General features: G+C 51.3%; 3 protein-coding genes across 3 annotated transcripts; 1 reads left to right on the forward strand and 2 right to left on the reverse strand.

Annotated features, from left to right (window-relative positions):
* The first annotated feature begins 154 nt into the window (after nucleotides 1-154).
* ALDH9A1 (aldehyde dehydrogenase 9 family member A1) lies at nucleotides 155-9,413 on the forward strand. Its single transcript, XM_082287484.1, has 11 exons — nucleotides 155-361; nucleotides 1,030-1,175; nucleotides 2,268-2,397; nucleotides 2,707-2,841; nucleotides 3,321-3,517; nucleotides 4,294-4,434; nucleotides 5,147-5,335; nucleotides 7,249-7,336; nucleotides 7,691-7,832; nucleotides 8,329-8,441; nucleotides 8,545-9,413. Exons 1-11 carry the CDS (start codon nucleotides 172-174, stop codon nucleotides 8,637-8,639), a joined length of 1,566 nt encoding a protein of 521 aa, XP_082143610.1. The 5' UTR covers nucleotides 155-171; the 3' UTR covers nucleotides 8,640-9,413.
* Nucleotides 9,414-9,621: 208 nt separating this feature from the next.
* MGST3 (microsomal glutathione S-transferase 3) lies at nucleotides 9,622-15,098 on the reverse strand. The gene is made up of 6 exons (XM_082286721.1): nucleotides 14,941-15,098; nucleotides 12,489-12,612; nucleotides 11,569-11,642; nucleotides 10,916-10,973; nucleotides 10,143-10,215; nucleotides 9,622-9,840 (listed from the first exon to the last, which is right to left on the reverse strand). The coding sequence occupies exons 2-6, from the start codon at nucleotides 12,603-12,605 to the stop codon at nucleotides 9,725-9,727; spliced, it is 438 nt and encodes a 145-aa protein (XP_082142847.1). The 5' UTR covers nucleotides 12,606-12,612; nucleotides 14,941-15,098; the 3' UTR covers nucleotides 9,622-9,724.
* A 1,154-nt stretch (nucleotides 15,099-16,252) lies between these two features.
* LRRC52 (leucine rich repeat containing 52) lies at nucleotides 16,253-19,242 on the reverse strand (the record flags this gene model as incomplete). The annotated part of the gene is made up of 2 exons (XM_082287010.1): nucleotides 16,253-16,515; nucleotides 18,675-19,242. 2 exons carry the CDS (start codon nucleotides 19,240-19,242, stop codon nucleotides 16,253-16,255), a joined length of 831 nt encoding a protein of 276 aa, XP_082143136.1.
* Nucleotides 19,243-19,495: the final 253 nt, after the last annotated feature.

A 19,495-nucleotide genomic window follows, 5' to 3' on the forward strand; every position in this document is an offset into this window, starting at 1 on the left:
TATGTTAACAATGTCTCTTAATTGGGTGGTGGAGGCTCCTGCGGGCCGCGGGATCGGCTGCCTCGCAGCTGGCACGCCCCGGGTGGGGCGGGCCTCGCGGCGCTGACGGTGAAAAGGCGTCGGTGGAAGAGGCGGTGCCTCTCGGCCGCGGCGCCTCACGGGATCTCGCCGATGTTGGCACAGTCCCGGCTGCCGAGCTTTCCCCTCCTACTCCCCCGGCTGCGCTCACTCGCTCCCGGCCTCGCCATGAGCTCCGCCACCGGCACCGTCACCGTCCAGCAGCCCCTCAACTACCGCGCGGGCGCCCGCGTCCACCCCGCCGACGGCGGGCAGCTGGAGGAGGTGTTCGAACCGGCCACAGGTACCGGGGGAACGCCGCGCCCAGGGGCAGGGAGAGCCTGTGTGCCTGCAGGGCCTGGTGTCCTCAGCTTTCCCCTCAGGTCACCTGGGTGCCACCTGTGCGGGTGTCCTGCACGCCCTGCTGCTCCTGAGCCACCCTGCTGTAGTGGCTGCTCTCTGCTTACAGCGTTTGCCCATCATCACTCTTGACTGTAGAAATCAGCTCTCAATCAGACACAAAATGCAGTGATGCCAGATTTTGGCAAAACCCCACGATTTAAATCTCTCTAAATTTATATAATTATAGTTATCGGTATGTAGTGTTCAGCAAAATCACTCCAAGTGTTTAACCATCCTGAGGAATGTGTAACCAGAGTCCTGAAGAGGGTGGTAGAAGTGTAACAAACTCAACTGGGAAACCCAGGAATTTTGTAACAACTGGAGCTAATTAGTTACCAGAACACGACTGTGGAGAGTGGCCGCTCTTTTAATTCAGACCACCTGAATTGCAGCACTTCTTCTATGGCTGATTACAAATCAGTGGGTTTCAGTGGGAGCCATCGGTGAAATTCTGTGCCTGGTATAGGTGGCTTGACTGAAGTATGTGGGGTTTGGTGCAAGATAAACTGCGTTCTGGGCCCCTTTTCTGAGACTTCCATCTCATTTATTCCTTGTTTAAAACATGCCCAGGTCGTGTGCTGTGCAAGCTGCCCTGCTCTGGAGAGAAGGAAGTTGATCTGGCTGTGCAGAGTGCAAAGGCTGCCTTTAAAATATGGAGTCAAATGTCGGGCATGGAGCGATGCCGGGTGATGCTGGAGGCTGCCAGAATTATTCGGGTATGTTGTGGGGGAGAGGGTTAGTTCTGTCTCTGAGCTTCCTTGTGGGTTATTGTTGCTCTTGGGGGCTTCAGCAGGACTTCCAGAGTTCCAGGAGTTGCTCAGGAGTTAAAACCCACTTTTGGCCAGAAGAGAAGCTGCCTCAGGTGGGGCTTTGCTCCTATCACTGGAGTCAGCACCCGTGCATGCAGCTTTGGTCTTATCACTGGATTCAAGGCCAGTGTGTGCTTTCTCAGCTTAATTGTGTTAGAAGACATAAAACTGAAGCCATCCAGTTGACATATTGCAGGGTTTGTGATTCTTTTAACAGCTCCAAAGATTAAATTTCACTGCACACAGTTTCAAAGCTGAAATTGCATAAGTGGCATTGCTGAACTTTTGTCTTGTCAGAGGCTGTTGTTACATGACTGGAATGTGTCCTGGCAATAAGAGAAAGTAGCAATACTGGTTTTTATCTATCAGATAATACACATGGGGGAGGATACACATAAGTGAGCTTTAACACAGACTCCTTATTGAGATAACAGGTGCTTGGGCATCAGAGTTAATCTCCATCAAGGCACAGATCTGTAAGAACCCAGACCTCCTTTCCCCAGTGTGAATCAGTCATGAGAAAACTTTTCTTTGTGCCAAACTTCTGCTTTTGCCAGACTTCCAGAGCAGGGTAATATTTCTGCCTGGGAGCTGGCCTGTTAAAGGATGCTTCCCAGCTGAATTGCTTTGTCCCTCTTCCCTGGCCTCTGGTTCCATCCTCATCTTGATATTTGCTCTTCCCATTTTAGTTCTGCGAATTCTAATCATTGTTTGCCAGCTGGCTTCTAAGTTCATGTTTGTTCATCTTTTAGATAAACAGGGATGTTAAACAAGACTGGACCAGCAGTGAACCCCAGAGGCTTTCCCTTTGACATGTCCCTGCACTCAGTCATCATGGGGAAATCGATAAACAGCAGTTGGAAATGTCTCCCTTTTGGAGATGACCGTTTCTCATGGCAGGATCTTGTTTGGGACTTGTGTGCTTGGGAAGTGGCTGTCTTCTTGTGGAGTTCTGCTCTGGGCTTCTCTAACGTTGTTTCTGTCCTGTGCCTCTCACAGGAACAGAGAGAGGAAATTGCCACCATGGAGACCATCAACAATGGGAAATCCATCTTTGAAGCCAGAGTGGACATAGACATATCCTGGCAGTGCCTGGAGTATTACGCAGGGCTGGCAGGATCTCTGGCAGGTGAGGATGTTACTGGAGTTTGCTTTTTGCTCTCTGTCCCACATTTGCTGGTAACTCCAATGGCACAAAACCATCTTTGCTGCTGATTTCTCTAAGAGGTGGACCATTCCTTTTCCTGAAGACGTTGGAAGAATTTTGAGAGGTCTCCACCCAATGCTGCCATGATCTGTGGGCACTCACACCTTCTGTGAGCTTTCTGGGGTAAAACTGTGTCTCCGTTCCCAGGCAAAGCCAGATATGACCCCTGGTGGCTCTGATCAGACAGGAAGGGGCTTTGCTCTTTTCTACCTTCTGGCTGTTTCTTTGCAGGTGAACACGTCCAGCTTCCTGGGGGATCCTTTGGGTACACTCGGAGAGAACCGCTTGGGGTGTGTGTTGGGATTGGAGCCTGGAATTACCCTTTCCAGATTGCCTGCTGGAAGTCTGGCCCGGCCTTGGCTTGCGGTAATGGAGACTTTCTGCCCGCACAAGTGTCTCTTCAAAGCCAAGTGATCCTGTGGGGGAGAGTGGTTTGCAGGATGAAATCGATGATTACCTTGAAGTGTTGAAGGATAAGCAGAATGTTCAGGCTGTTACTCTGGCAGAAAGGGAAGGGAAATGAAAGGAGGAACATATCGTATGTCAAGAGGTTAGGAGTGCATCAGGAAAAGCTTTGCTTTTTTGGTAGCTTGGTTTTTACCAGATGGGGAAGGTCTCTGGAAATCTCTGCAGGGCAAGACCAGCAGCTCCATCTCCCCCAGCCCTCTCCCCAGCAAGAAGGGCATCCTTTTGCTAGTTGCAGTGATCAGCTGAAAGTGTTTCCCCCTCTCTTGGGGGAAACATCTGGGATCTGTTGAGACAAACTCACTGTGTGGGGTGGGGATTATTTTTGTTTCTTCCCTGAAGCAGTTTGGGTGTTAACCTCACCTTGCCTGTGTCCTTAGGCAATGCAATGGTCTTCAAGCCTTCACCCTTCACCCCCATTTCTGTGGTGAGGTTGGCAGAGATCTTCACAGAGGCCGGAGTGCCCAAGGGGCTCTTCAACGTGGTGCAGGGTGGGGCAGCCACGGGCCAGTTCCTCTGCCAGCATCCAGATGTGGCCAAAATCTCTTTCACTGGCAGTGTGCCAACTGGCATGAAGGTAAAGGCACCTTGAAACAAAGGGTCTGTAGTTAATACCTCCTTGAGCTTTTCTGCATGAAGCTTGTAGAGGTGGGGTGCAAGTCAGCATTTTTGGGGCTGAGCATGGAGCTTGCAGTACGTACAGGGTCATGCTGGGGATCCAGTTAACCTGCTGGGCATGGGCTTGGGAGAGAAACCCCTTGGTCAGCTTCACTTGTTTAGCCCCTAGTCGCAGTGAAGTCCCTGAGCTGCTCAGGTGGATGTTGATATCAGGAGGACAGTACACAGAACAGCAGCACTGGGAAAATGTGTTTCTGGCTGCAATAGAGCACTAAAGCTGCATGCAACCTACTGTTCCTAAGCAAGAGAATAGTTCCTGTGAGTTTCTCACCCTTAATTTATTATTCCAAAATTAAAAAAAGACTTTTGGAAATAAATTCTGAGTTGAAGGAAGGGAAATGTTGTCCCTTGAATGCTCCCTACATGTGTGTACCTGTTGGGTGCAATGACAACAGATGCAGCTACAGCCGCCTGCAGCTTACACTGAGCACAAGACTTCCTGCAAATGCTACTCCAGGTTTTTTTGGTTTTATCCATGAAAAAAGAAACCCAAACCCTCTGACGCTGTCCTCAGTCTGAACTAAGCACATATAGGAAACCCAGCTTGCCCTTCATGCTGCTTCTCTTGTTGGTGAATGGTCCTGCAGGAACTCTCCTTTTGGGACTCTTGCCTCTCCCCACCAGCCTCCCCTTGGCCAGTGGGTCACTTATCTCTTCTGTCCTTGTTCCACTCAGATCATGGAGATGGCAGCTAAAGGGATCAAGCCAGTCACCCTGGAGCTGGGGGGCAAATCCCCCCTTATCATCTTTTCGGACTCTGATCTGGATAATGCTGTGAAGGGAGCTCTCATGGCTAACTTCCTTACTCAGGGTGAGGTGTGTGTCTGTGGGGCAGGAGTGCTCCTTCCCAGGGAGGCAGGGTGTTGTCAGGATTGGGCCTGACCTCATATAGTGAGGGATGCCCTGAAGCTCCCATCTAACCACACCCTTCCCTGTGCAGTGTCAGAAGGGATGCCCTTGCAGGAGCCAGTGCAGGGTGTCCCAGCAGTGTTGCCTTAGCCAGTGCCCCGTCCTTCCCCGACATGGAGTCTCTCTGACACCCAGTACCCAGCTCAGCACAGCTGCTCCTGTGCCCTGGGCACCAGTCTGGCACTCATAGGTCAGGGGAAGCCATGCTGGTGTCCATTGGAGGGGCAGCAGGTTACAGCCTGGTGTGCTGAGTCTGAGAACAGGGTTCTGTCCTTCCCAAGTTTGGGATATGCACATGTACTGCAGGTTTTGTGTAATCCTGTTGGCAAATTTGCTCAGCCGGGTCATTTCTGGGAATTCAGAAGTCAGTTCAAGGTCTCTGCTACTGGTGACCTGATGCGTTTTTGCCACCTGGTGGCATCAGAACCAGTGTCCAGCAAGGACTGTTCAGTGCAGTCACAGCCCCAGGGTAATCTTGTGTTCCTTGTCCCCAGGGACAAGTTAGCTGTTGTAGCAGCTGTGGAGGGGCTTTTCCAAGAGCCTCTGGAGCAGGACCCAAGCAGGGAAGGACTGTGGAGTGCTGCGTTTCCTATTCTCAGCTGCCTGTCCTGTGTCCTAGGTGTGCTGCAATGGCACCCGGGTGTTCGTGGAGAGGAAGATCCTGGATACCTTCACAAAGGAGGTGGTGAAATGCACCCAGAAAATCAAAATTGGAGACCCTCTTCTGGAAGACACACGGATGGGAGCCCTCATCAACCTGCCCCACCTGAATCGTGTGCAGGGCTTTATCAAGCAGGCGAAGGAGCAGGTGAGATTGTGATGCTGCCTTGTGACTGCCCTGAAATGTCTCTGTTGTTAGACAAACACACTGCCAGCTGCTTTTGTGCCCTGTGCCTTCCCAGTTAAGCTGGGTTTTTTGGTTGTTTTTGAATTACTCAATGGGTGTTTTGGACCACTAGATACGTAAGTCTGTGGGATCTGATGGGATGCATCCCAGGGTCCAGAGAGAATTGGCTGATGTAGTTGCTCAGCCATTCTCCATGGTACTTGAAAAGTCCTGGCAGTCAGGTGAAGTCCCTAGTGACTGGAAAAGGAAAAACACTTCACCCATTTTCAAAAAGGGTGGACAGGAGGACCCTGAGAATTACAGACCTGTCAGCCTCACCTCTGTGACTGTGGGAAGATCATGGAACTGATCCTCCTAGAAGTTGTGTTAAGGCACATGGAGGACAGGGAGGTGATTTGAGCCAAGTACAAGGTGCTGCACCTGGGTCAGAGCAACCCCTGGTATCAATCCAGGCTGGGGGATGAGCGGATGAAGCAGCCTTGCCAGGAAGGGCTTGGGAGTGCTGGTGGATGAGAGGCTGGACATGCCCCATCTGTGTGTGCTGGCACCCAGAAACCACCCATGTCCTGGGCTGCATCCAAAGCAGTGTGGGCAGCAGGTGAAGGGGAAGTCTTTCTGCCCATCTGACATGCTCTGGTGAGACCCCACTTCAAGTACTGCAACCAGCTCTGGAATCCCCTCAGCACAGGAAAAATGCACCTCACTATGAGGAAAGGCTGAGACTTGGGGTAGTTCAGCCTGAAAAGGAGAAGGCTCTGGGGACACCTGATGGCAGCATTTCAGTAAAAGGGGCTTATGAGAAAGATAGGGACAAACTTCTTAGCACGGTCTGTTGGCAACCAGCAAGACATATTCGTGCATAGAACTGCTATTAAAAAGAATAACCTTGAAAAATGCATCCCAAGCTTGGGAGATGGAGAGGTGGTGGAATTCAAAATTATACAAGGTAGAAAAGGGTTACAAGCATCATAGGTCACTGGGCCTGATGGTGTTCCTGTAAAAGGCAGTATATATGCAAAAAATCATAGTCATGTTAGACAATATCTCCATTGTAAGTCCCCCCTACAGTCTCCCTTTCCTAATCCCACCTTTCCCTTTTACCCTATGTACTATTACCCCCAGTGTATTCCCAGTCCGTTTTTTCATCCATGGTTTCCCTCACAAAACCATGCTTTTGCCAATTGTTTCCCCAAAAATCCCTTTCCAATGCCGAGTGGGGGATGAAAAGGGGGAGGGAAGAAGTTAAACCCTCTCCTGCCTCAGTTTCCCCACAAAGCATGCTCAGAGAGTTCTGTCTCCCTTCTGTCAGCCCTAAGATGTTCCAGAGAATCTGTTTGGACATTTAAAGACTCAGGAGGGTGGCTTGTTTTGTTTTGAAACTGTTCTTGTTATGTTTATCCAGTTGTTTTCATTCTCCTTTTATTAAAATAAAACGGGTGAGGTGTTGGGGTCCCTCCCCCGCCGTGCAGCCCTGGCAGAGGGGCCCTGAGGGCACAGACACGGGGTTTCCCTGCCCCTGCTCAGCCTCGTTCCCGTTGGTTGGTTTGTGTTCCCTGCGCGGGCAAAGGACCCTTGGTCCCGTGACTGGAACAGTTCCTGGGCAGAGCCCTGGCCATGCGGCTGGAGAAATAAACATCTCTCTGAAACGGCTATCGGGAATCTGTCTGTCCATATATATTTCCTTTCCACGGGACTCCTGGTTTGGTATATGTATATTGCAGGATCCCCACTGCAACAGGGGCTTATGAGAAAGATAGGGACAAACTTCTTAGCACGGTCTGTTGGGATAGGCTAAGGGCCAGCCAGAGCTGTGGCAGCTAAGCAGGATGTTCCTGGATGTGCCTGCATCCCTTCCTCTCCTGGCTCTTTTCCAGGGGGCAGAGGTGCTGTGTGGTGGGGACCCATATGTGCCAGATGACCCGAAGCTGAAGAATGGCTACTACATGCGCCCCTGTGTGTTAGGTATGATCCATCTCTCCATCTCACTCATGGTACCATGGCTGTTGTGGAATTTCTCCTGAGAATGCTGAGTTCAGTGTAACCTGTCTCTGTGATGTCCCCAGTGTGGACTGGCACTTGGATGGGGGCACTAGAGAGAGCTGAGGCTTCCAAGAACTGCATCCAGGGAAATCTGCTGTTGGGGGGCCTGACAGGAATGATGCAGTTGGTGCTTTTGAGATGCAGGGTGTGCCTGGCTGCTCTGCAGGGAGGCTGTGCAGTGCTGGGTGCTGTCTCCAAGGCTGTGTGGGCTGCTGAATGCACAGGCTGTGCTGCTGCTCTTCCTCCTGAAGCACTTGTGCTCTGCCATGCTTCCAGGGAACTGCAAGGATGACATGATGTGTGTGAAGGAAGAGATCTTTGGGCCTGTCATGGCCATCCTGCCATTTGACACGGAGGAAGAGGTTGTGGAGAGAGCCAATGCCACCAAATTTGGCCTGGCAGGTGGTGTCTTCACCAGGTATGACTGGGCAGTGTTGTGAAATCATTTTAGGGAGGGCAAATACTGTGGTGATTTGCTGCTCCTCTTGCAGCGTCTTAGCATGCGCACGGGTATCCTCTTCCAGAAAAGCTGAAGCAAGTGATTTCCAAAAGGGAAAATTGTAAATGACTGCACATCTCCCAGTTTTTCCTGAAGTGTTGGGTGGGCCCAGCTGTCCTTTGGGGTCCTCCCAGCCTGGCTTGGCCTGCTGCCTGCATCTCCAGGATGCACCAGGAGCCTGCTGTGCTGCTGTTGGCTACTTGCCCCACTCTGCATTGCTGGTGTCCTTGTCCTGCCCTCCCAAACTGAATGCAGTTGGAGTGTCCTTGGGAGCTGGAGCCACCTCCTTCAAGCAGGCAAAGAGAGAGTAGGGCAGGTTGGCCTTCAAAAACCAGTGTGGCCTGCTGGCCTTTCTCCAGTGGATATTACCAGGCAGGGAAGGAGGGGATCCAGCTGAATTGCTGTTTTCCTGCAGGGATATCCAGAAGGCTCACAGGGTAGTGGCTGCTCTTAAGGCCGGGATGTGCTTCATCAACAACTACAACGTCAGCCCTGTGGAGCTGCCTTTTGGAGGATACAAGTTCTCAGGTGAGCTCTGTGTGACCTCCCCCGGTACATGCCAGCTACAGGAGCTGTGAGTGGCCCCTGGCACTGCCTGGAGCTGTGTCCTCACTCCAGCTCTTCCCTGCAGGATTTGGCAGGGAGAACGGCCGGGCAGCCATCGAGTACTACTCGCAGTTGAAGACGGTGTGCGTGGAGATGGGTGATGTGGAGTCTGCATTTTAGCGGCTCTGGGGCCTGCGCAGGGGAGCATCAGGCAGCTTTTGCCTGCCAGCCAGAGATGTGGATCATGTACACAGCAATAAAGTACCCTACAGTCGTCAGTGCCCAGGGGGAAGCAGAGCTGGAGCAGCATTTAGCCACCCTGCTCCTGCAAGGGGGGGATGTACACACAGGGCTCAGCTCTCACCAGTCTGGTGGACAATGGGAAGCTCAGAGCAGGAGGCACCAATCTGGCTTTTGGCAGCAGCTCCTGCAGCCACAGAGGTTTTACCAGAGTCTTGTTAGTGGCCCAGGCCAGGGCCAGGCTTCCCAGGCTGTGTGCCTTGATTCCCATTGCCTTCCACCTTCCATCAACTTCAGTTCTGGCTTCTTAACAGGTACGACCCCACTCAATACACATATAAGCTCTTGGACACATTGATATCCTGTAGCTATAGACCCTCTCTATTCTATGACTACATAAAAGCCTTAACTGTAGCATTGTTTATTCCCTCTAGACCCTTGGTTACTGCAAATTTTGTTTTTTTCTATCTGTACCTTACTTACAAGTGGGACAAAACATTGTGGGGAGAGTTGGCTGATGCTGCCTGGGCCAGGCATGGCCCTGAGAATCACCTCCATACAAGAGTGGTGGCAAGCTCCAGCACAGAATAGTGAAAGCTATCTCACTTTTTTCCTGTAAGTTTACTGTTCTTTATAAACATGATGAAGCAACAACTTTAAATGTTTGCCTATGTCTCTTTCTAGCAATTAAATAAATACTAACTCTGGAACATCTTCTCAGGGTGACAGGAATTGATGGGTCCAGAAATGGGGCTGCTGCTGTATGGGTTAAATGAGATGCAAGGTGGCTTTTTGATCACCAAAATCATAAAAGCTAGAAAGCACACCCCTGCCTGACAGACAGATTTCTGTAGTCCTACAAAACCAGAGTAGTTCTAGCGTTCTGCAGAGCTTCTTAAGAAAACCCTCTGTAACTTTAGAATGAAAATACAGAATTGACAACTTCCTTTTATTGAGTAAGAAAAGGGAAAAAACACAGGAAGCCAAGTGTTCTAAAAGAAAACAGGAAAATTCCCTTTAGCTTCTCAGCACTTCCGGTGGCAGACCCAGCCTAGGTGCTGGCAGGCTGAATACACACCCGTGCCCACCAGCCCAAGGAGCGCCACGGAGCCAAGGGCCCCTCTCCTTCGGTTTTTGGGATCTGGAAAAAAAGGCAGGATTTGTCAGTTCACTGAAAGCCCACCCTGGAAACTGAAGAGGGAGCAGGAACTAAAGGTAAATCCCCAGGGGCAAACCAGCAGGCACCAGCTCAGGCCTCTTAGGTTAGGCATCCCTATTGGATGAGAGCTCTTCCCAACAGCAGGAAGAGCGTGCTGCAGTGTTGGGCAGCCTGTAGACCTGCACCCTTTCCTCCATGCCTGACTGGGAGCAAAGAGTCTTGAGGTCACTGTAGAAGATCTGAGCTTCCAAGCACCCTCTGTGTGCGGCAGGGTACAGACCTACCTCCTGTATAGTAGCCATAGGCATAAAGGAGTCTCCCAACGATCCAGGCGACACCAAGCCCTGTGGCAACCCGCTGCAGAGAAAGGAGAAGCATTAAAGGCTTTGGAGGCTTGAGCAAAGTTGTGCAGGCAACCAGGTGCTGAATCTCATTTCAGCCTTGACCAGTCAGTGAGCCAGAGCAAGGGCCAGGATTGTGGAGGCAGCTGCTGCTCCAAGCCCTGCTCCACTGCCTCCACCAGGCGTTCCAAACTTCCACCTTGACTCTTAAGAGCTTGCTCCAATGTGGCTCCCATTTGCCAGATGTGCCTATGCTGCTTCCTTCCCTCTTGGAAAAGGAGTCTGTCTTCAGGAAGGACCTAATTTGTCTTTTGATGGCAAAGATAAAGCTACTGGATTTGGCCTCTCCCATGTGCCTGCCTCCTCCCAAGTTGTCTGCATCTTTCAGTTAAAAATAATCTAGGCTTTTGTTGACCTCCTTTGGCAGGGCTTGGAAAAACTGGGCTGGAGGGATCCTTGCCACTCAGTAACTGGAGGCTGCAAATGCTTTGCTTTGTCTAACAAGGCACCTTTAGGGGAAGGAAAGGGCTCTAATAGCTGAAACAGCAGTAATGAGTTCATTACTTGTGATTCTCCTGCAGAGGACATTCTACAGCTAAATTTCCAGAAGGGGCACTGCTGTTAAGTGTGACATGGCTACTGAAGGGGCTGTCTTGGCCTCCTGCCCCCCACCCTTTCCAGGTCAGGGAGCCAGAGCAGAGATCTGCATCACTTACCGGGTGATAGAGTCCACCAGTGCCTAAAAAGAACAGGAAGGCAGGGTAGACTTCCAATCTGAAAATAAAAGTGAAGAGGTTGTGTTTGTGCTCACGTTGCTTACAAAGAGGAAAATCCAGAAGGGCAGAGGCTGCAAACAACCTGTGCCAAGGGCATTTTGGGCTCTTTACAAGTCTCTGTGCTCAATGCTGTGGCTGAGGAAAGAAGGGATCTGAGCACACACAAGAGTTTTAGGACCTTCCTCCCAGCCTGTGCCTCTCTCCCAGGTCACCCACCCACTCTTTCCATTTTGTTCCCTAAGCCACTCTAAACATTCCCCAGAAGTTGTGCCTCCCAGCACCCTCTGATGTGCTTTGCAGCCTGTCCACAGGAGCTGGGTGGACTTTGGCCTCTCCCCAGGGAGACATGGGCAGCACACCAGATCAGCACCTTCTGGAAACAACATTCCTCATGTCTTAAGATCTACCCATGGAAGCAGGTTGCTGAGAACTGGGATGGCTTCACACCACCATCCCATAGTTTAAGACAGCGGAAAGAGCCAGCATGGCCTTACTGCTAAGCATCAAAGCAATGGCAGCAGCACCTCTGGGGCTGTGGGCCCTGCCCCTCAGCCCTGTGTGTTCCAAGGCCTCTGTTCAAAGATGTCACTCACGTGTTCTGGTGTGCGCGCTGGATGCAGTTGAATATCTGCCCGTGTTCAGGGTCTGTGCTGTACATGGTTGGATACTGCCAAAAAATAAACCAGCAGCAAAGCATCAGCAAGTGTGACCTGCAGCTCCTTTTCCCAGGAGTGCGGGGCTGTCCAAGTGCTTGCAAGACTAACCTGCAGTGACAGGTTAGAGCCTGTCCCTGCCCTGGGGCCCACAAAAGCCGTGTTCAAGGTCACCACCTTCCTGGAGCTGCTGCCTGGCTGCAGAGACCTCCCCAGGCCTCAAATCCAGCACCACATGCACTGGGTACATTTGCTCCAGTCTTGACTTGATGCAGCAGGAATGGGATCACCCCAACAGGCAGATGGAACTGTCCTTGTGCCCACCCCTTCTTGTCACTTCTGTCAGTGAAGTGGTGAAAGAGCAGTGGCTGAAGCCAAGTGGCACAGCAGCCTCTGCATGCCACGGCCCTGACTCACAACTGTCCCCACCCAGCCCAGAGCTCTGCCTGGCTTAAAGGCTCCCCAATGCATGCTGAGGGAAGGTCACTTGAAAGACTTCTTGTGACTCACATGTGCTCCCCCTGAGTTTGAGAAACACTCCTGTCACTTTTGTGCCACTATGATCCCTTCCCGCCAGTGCTGCATCAAGTCTTACTTGCAAGGCAAAAGGGCCAAGCAGTTTCTTGCCCATCAGTGCTGCCAAGCTCAAAGCCACATGCTTTCAGCTTGGTGCCAAGCACCTGATGTCCCAAATTCTGAGCTCTGTTATGCTTTCTGGAGAGCCATGGCAGCTCCATCCCTTCTGCATCTGTGTGGTGGGACAGGAAATGTCAGCAGGTCACCCCAAACTGAGCAAGGTGTCACCTAGATTGTCAGCAGACTGGCTCCAACCTTGCCATCCCCTCAGCCTGAGCACTCACCTCCACGCTGTATTTCTTGCGGGCCTTGCCCACCTTAATGGCAAGGTGCATGACCAGGATGAAGCTGGCGGCCCCGGTCAGCATGACATAGCCATACTCCTTGGAGAGAACAGCCATCGTGGTGCTGCCAGAGAAAGGGAGCCTGTGAATATTTTGGGAAGTGGCAACACACAATATTTGTGCATGGAAGAGTTGCTGAGCTTGGACCCCAAGAGCTCCCAGAACAGGGACTGGCTGAAGGAAGAGAGAAATGGTGGCTGAGGGAATTTGTGCCTCCTGGAGCCTCCACAAACCAGGAGTTCTCTGCATAGTTCCTGTCAAGCAAGCCTTAAAATCACCTAAGCATTGGTGGGAAGTGGTGTCTGGAGAACCCTAGTCCAGCCTGGGCAGAAACTCATGGGCCTTTCCAGCCCCAGAGCTAGGGACCATCAAATGAAATCAGTTTATTTCCAGCCTGTTCCCTAAGAGGGATGTTTCTTCATGCAGTGGGAACCAGACCTGTGGAACTCCTTGCCAAGGGACATTGTGAATGCAGGCAGTTCTCATAAATTCAACAGGAAATTGGGCAAGTTCTGGGAATAAGAGGTAAGTTGGGAATTATAATAGAGCCTGGCTCAGAAATCCCCTGAGCTGGAAGGAGCTGGGCTACATGAATGATTAATTTGTACTGCTAAGGTCATCCTTATATAAAATACTAATAAAACCCACCACCACGGCAATGATAACTGAACCTGTTGGGTAAAGAGCCACTGGCCAGATGACCGATGCTCAGCCCTGCAGCTCCCAGGAACCCTCTCAGAGTCACAAACTGGTGAACAGCTCCAACAACACACAGCTACTGGCATTTACAAACATCTGCACCAGTGGCCAGGGGACACCAGGGCCTGTGTGGCTTTTATTTAATGGTTCTGTGCTCCCTCATGCAGGCCTGAGACAGAAGCATGGGGCAGAAGGTGCATCCTGCAGCCTCTGCCATGCTGCCCCACATTCCACATTCTCCCTCTTTCCTGCTCCCCATCTGCCAGACCTGCCCCCATCAGCCAGCCCTGCTCTACACGAGCTCTCCGGCTCCCTCCAGGCTGCCAGAAAGCAAAGGGCCCTTCCCCACAACCATCTTGCACAACCCTGAACCTCAGACACCTGCCCGGGTGACCCTAGAAGGTGCTGCATGACAGAGCACAGCAGAGGACAGCAGAGACCTCCCTCCAGCACCAAGATAATTCTCCCAATCAAACCCCAGCTGGTGCCTGTCTCCAGATGGTGCCTCCACGATGTAGTGAGGTTTTGGTGTCTCCTGCACTGTCCCTCCAGCACAATCTGTCAGTGTGGGGAAAAACAGGCCACCTCATGGACCTGATGTAAAGTCTTCCTATTGCAGCAGTGCCAGCACCCCTCACAAGGGATCTTTGGGGACTAGAAGGTTTTAGTTCTCATTTGCAATGGGATTATCATCAATGGAGTGAGGTGAGGACAACAGCTGGCTTTGTCCACCAGGAAGTGTGGCAAACAACTATCAGTAAGAATACTAAAACCCTGAAGTAATGAAGAAAAGTCAGCTGCATGCACCTGTAACTGAGGTTAGCACCTGACAGGTGACACACTGAAAACAGAACATGTAGAGCATGTTGGTGGTCACACTTCCCCCTTCAAATTACAAGGTTGTTGGATAACCAGGCATTTTATCTTCTAGCACTGATCTGGGGGTTTATTTTGGGAGCAAAGAGCACTGCAAAGCATTAAACTGGGTTTGTCATAAAACTGCTACTCTTACACTACTGATATAAAAGTGTACCTCAAGCCTTTGCTCTCGTAATTTGGAGCAATAAAAAGCACTCCAAAGCCACCAGGACTCTCACGGTCGTTTCCGCATTGTGGTGCCTGGAGCGTTTCAGTAACCTTTGCCCGCAGCTGCAAGGGTTTTGCTGACAGGCACCGTCACGGTGCAGAAGACTCAATTTCTACCGTTCGCACTGCGATGTTTCCGGCAGGAGCCACAGACACGAGATTTTGGAGCATGACGCAGCACAGAGAGGCAGCAGAAAAAGGGTCCTTCCCAACTCTGCCACAGTACTGCAGGTACTATGAGTCAGCAAAGCGCATTAAGGCTCCTAACCGTCCCACACGTGGATTCGGACTGGATTACCCGATGTAAACTCAGCCTTTCGAGCCAGCAGAGCCCTTTGTCGCCCCGTATCCCCGTTCGCTCCCAGGGCTGAGCCCTCCCCAGCCCCAGGCGGGGCCAGGCTCCGCCGGAGCTGCCCGTGCGGGGGACAGGCTGAGCCCCGCGCCCTGCTCGTCCCGCAGCCCCCTTCCCCCGGAGCATCCCCGACTTGGAGATGTCCACAGCGCTTCCTCCATTTTCCATCGGGACAACCTGAGTAACCATGCCCTGGGAGCATCCCCCCGGCCCCGCTCCCGAAGGGACGAGCTGGGGTGTCCGGCCCGCACTCACCCTCAGCACAGCGCGGAGCAGCCCAGGAGCTGCGGGACGGAGCCGGGCAGGGGGACGGAGCCGGGGGCGGTAGCGGGGCCGTCCCGCCCGCAGCACCGCCCGCAGGCGGGGCCGAGGCACGGCCAGGCGCGATCAGTCTCACTGCTGCGAGAGAAGAGTGGGATAGGCATTCATGTGGATCTGCGAAGGGATTTGGCACGCCGGTGTGCCCCAGCAGCTCTGCCTGTGTCCCCAGCATACAGACATCCTCACCGTTTTTCCCATGCCCTTTTTGCCATACCAATTATAGCTAAGAGCTCTTAGCTTTGATTCGCACTCTACAGTTTAATGCCTCTAAGTTTGGTAATTCACACCGTGCTTGCTGAAATCTCCTGGTTTCCCCTGTTATCTCACCAGACCCTGCAGTGTCGGCTGAAGCAGCCAGTGTTTCACACGTGGAGTTGCTGTGCTGGGTCATGTAAGCAGATACTTCCCTTGGCAATTCCCAGCGCTAGTGGAAAGAAGGATCTTATGTTTCCCTGTAGATGCATCTTACATTTCCCTTGTAGATGCAACCCTGACGCTTTGGCATGGACACACAAGCCGTTTCCAAGAATATTTGGAGATTGTGTAAGCAATATTTTTACTTTTTTTATAAAACATTCCAGTTTTAGGGTGATGTGACACAAAACCAGAGCTGGACTTTCCAGTGCAGTGAATGTTCATAAAACAGTGAAGGCACAGGTGATCTGGCTGCAGGAGCACAGAGGGTTATTTTGCTGTCACCAGTGTAATGGGAAAGAAAGGAAGAACCAGTGGGATCCTGGGCTCCTAAAAGTCCTGGTTTTAATCTCTTTGCCTTTCCACAGTAGAAAGTTCTTGGATTCCCTGGGGCTCCAGCTGTGTAGGCTGATCACAGTAAGCCCTGCTGGGTTTTTTGGCCAGGAATGGCCTGGTGATGTCCTTGGCTACAGTACAGTGCCAGGGCCTTTCCCATATTTTAGTACCTTTTCAAGCCAGTCCTTATGTCCCTACTTTTCTGTGGTCTCAAGTGGAAGGGCCTGGCACTATGCACACCTCTCACACCTCCACAAAATTAATATTTTGCAATTGTCCTGAGTCCCAGTGACAGAAGACTGGGTAGAGCACAGCAAGTGAAACTGTAGCACAGATTACTTCCTTCTCTTGCAGTTTTATTTCACTTCAAAAAAACCCAACAAAAAAAACCCCCAACAACAACAGAACAAAAAACCTAGGGTGGGACAACATGTCAGAAATCAGGCAGGAAAGGCCTGCCTTTGGTTCCCATGATGGGAGTTCAGAAGGGCTGATCCTAAGTGGCTGTGTCTTCCTCCTCCTCCTCCTCCTCCTCTTCCTCTCCCTTTGAGGCATGGACCTTGTAGGTGACAGCACAGACGCCAGCCAGCCAGGCTGCCATGGTGCCAGCACAGAATATGCAGAAGCCAACAAGGCACAGAAAGACATAATCTTGCTTATACAGCTGGGTCAGGCAGCTGAAGTGGAGCTGTGCCTCCACTGCTGGCATCCTTAGGGCACGCAGGTCTGCTGGGGTGTAGCAGGTGAAGTTGTCAGCATCTGCAGAGAGACAAGCAGAAGCAGGACTCTCTAGCCTGTATCATAATTTCATGAACAGGAGCGCTGGTAGAAAAATTATGTTAGTGCTTGCTAAAAGCCTGAAGAATATCTGCAGACTTCACCCCCCCCCCCCCTCCACCCCCCCTCCCCCATGGCTTGGGTAAAATCTGACAGCCAAACTCATGCCAAACCTGTGCTAAACCCTTGCCAAACCAGAATTCCCAGGTTGCCAGAATATTTTCTGCAGTGTTGGCTCCATAGGAAAATATTGCCTGCTGGATTATGCCACTGTGGCAAACTGCTGTCCCTGCCCTGCTCATCTCTGCTGATTGAACTATTTCACCTTCATATTAGAGCACCTGTGTTTGTTTTTTTTAAAAATCTCAAACACCTTCTGAAGTGATACAGCCTAAATCATGCTGGAATAATGAGGCTGCTGTGTGTTTGACAACGAGGGTGGTTTGCAGTTAGGCACAGCCTTACCTGGTGTGTGAGGGAAGCAGAAGCAACTGATCAGTGGTTCAGTTCCACTGAAATAACAACCATACCCTGTCATATTGCAATATCTGCAGTGATAAAACAGATCACTGCGGATATTGCAATATGATAGGGTGTGGTTGTTATTTCAACTATGTACTGTTGAAATATATGTTTCCCTTTCAGGTTAGTGAAGGATGAATGTGGTGGCTGTGGAAGCAGGGTGTGCCTTAGTCATGGCCCTCTCCTTCCTCTGCAGATTTTGAACCCTACAGACACGGTCACTGTGGTGGGCACAGGCTGGGCACTGCTTGATGGACAGGATGGAAGAGACTGAGGGAGAGGGAGCCACAGGCTGGGCACTGCTTGATGGACAGGACGGAATGGGACTGGTGGAGGGGAACAAGGCATGGGGGGTTTATATTGCAGTTACACTGTATTGTATATGACTGAGTGGTAACGCTGCTGCGGTTGTTCATGCTATTCCTTCTCCTGGTCCTGCGTAAAACTGCAGAGCTTTTATCTCTCTGTTACCCAAATCTATCCAAACTTGGGCAGCTTTGTGTCAGCCCCCAGGCTGCACAGATCCAGCTGAGTTCAAAACTCTGGTGCACAGGCATTTCTGAAGATCAGTAGCCTTTCTAAAGGCCAGGCTGGGGTCTGCTTGCTGCAGATTCCAGGGCTCTGTCCCAGTGTCCCTTTGGCCTGGAACAACTCTCAATTTAAGGCTGCCTTTCACATTCCTATCCTCCCCAACAGCCTGCAATGAGCTTCATTCTCCTGTTGCAGGGTTCAGTGGGTTATCTCTAATCTCACGGTTGTGAGCTGTACTTTGTTCCACTGTTCCATAATTGCCTGTAACCTGTATGTGGAAAAAACCCCACTTTATTTCTATAAGTAGCTTACTATATCTAATAAAGACACTAAGATGTCTTTAATTAAATTCTGTCCTAACACCAGCTTCTGTTTGCCCTTCCCTTTTTTCCCCTTGGGCTCTTTTGTGGCCCTTTCTTATTCAGTGGACAGACGTTTTCAAGCTCTCACCATTGTGCCCTGCATTACTGAAACCAAGCTTTCTTTGTTCATATGTGTTGTGCTGTGTCTCTTTCCAGTTTGGAACAACCAAGTTCATGTGCTGCAGCTGCAAAGCAAAACATTACCCTTAGGACCAGTGTTTCTATGGGAAAGGGAACTGGTGATTACCCTGCCTTGGCCTCTCCAAGGCTCAGTTATAGAATCTCTCAGTATGATGGGAAAGAGCTGATTTTGGGGTAGAGACAAGGCAGGAAATTCAGAACAATGATCTTCCCAGTGCACATCTCCCTGGAGCTGTGTTGGGCTCCTTGTTATTGGCATTACAGCCATGGGGTGCTGTGCAGGCACAGGGACACCTGAGGCGGGATCCAGGTGTTTTAGAGAAGCAGCAGTGTCCCAGCTACAGGTTACACCTCCCTGGCTACCCTGGGGATGTGAACAAGTGTGACCCTTCATGTGTGGAGTGTGTGTAACCCAGCTGTTCCCATCCCTGGTTTGTGTGACAGCAGAAAATGGGACCCACAGCTGACATGCAGTGGCACAGCTCCATGAGCTGAACTTTTGGGAAAGAGAACAGAGGGCCCTCTCTGTTCCACACAGATCTGTGGGAGCAGGGAAGAGAGAGGTCCTGCTCACACAGCCCTCACCTGGAAAATGCACATTGCTCTCCATCATCCAGGTGATGAATTCCAAAAAGGAACAGTTGCAGTGCCACAGGTTGTCACTGAGTCCCAGAAGCCTCAGGCTGGGCAAGTCCCGGACAGTGCTGGTGTCCAGGAAGGTTAAGCCCGTCCGGCTCACATCCAGGTGCCTTAGCCAGGTGTTGTTGGCAAAAGCATCCTTCTTGATGGCCACAAGGTTGCGATTGTCTGAGATCTTCAGCACCACCAAGCTGAGGAGGTGGGAGAAGGTGCTGAAGGTGACCTGTGTGAGGTTGTTGAAGCTGAGGTCCAGATAGACAAGCTTGGCCATGCCAGTGAAAGTGAAATCCAGGTCATCCCCCAAGAGATTCTTTCTGCAGTCCAGATAGACCAAATCAGCCAGGAAGCTCAATTCCACTGCTGGCAGGTATGAGACATTGTTTGCTGCCAGAATCAGCTGCCTGGTGTCCAGAGGGATGTCCACAGGGAACTCTTGCAACTGCTGTCCAGTGCAGTTCACCTCCAGGTACTGACAGCTACACCTGCTTGGGCAGTTGATCCCCTCTGATGCCATACCCAAAAGAAACATGAGGCTCAGGGACCATGGTCTACCTGAAGAAGACATGGTTTGAGACCTTCCAGGCCACTTAGCCCTTCTGGACTTCAAGCAGCCCTATGGAAGCTGCACTGCCCTCACAGCCATGCCGAGAAGCTGCAAGGTTGTGAGGAAGCACTTTGTGTCTGTGGTTCACCTGAGCTCTTGGCAGAGTGCCCAGCTGGAAACCGAGCCTGGCTTTTACATCAGCAAGTGTGGAACAGTGGCTGGA

This window comes from Coloeus monedula (assembly GCF_965178545.1).
Source record: "Coloeus monedula genome assembly, chromosome: 9".
Taxonomy (NCBI): Eukaryota; Metazoa; Chordata; class Aves; order Passeriformes; family Corvidae; genus Coloeus; species Coloeus monedula.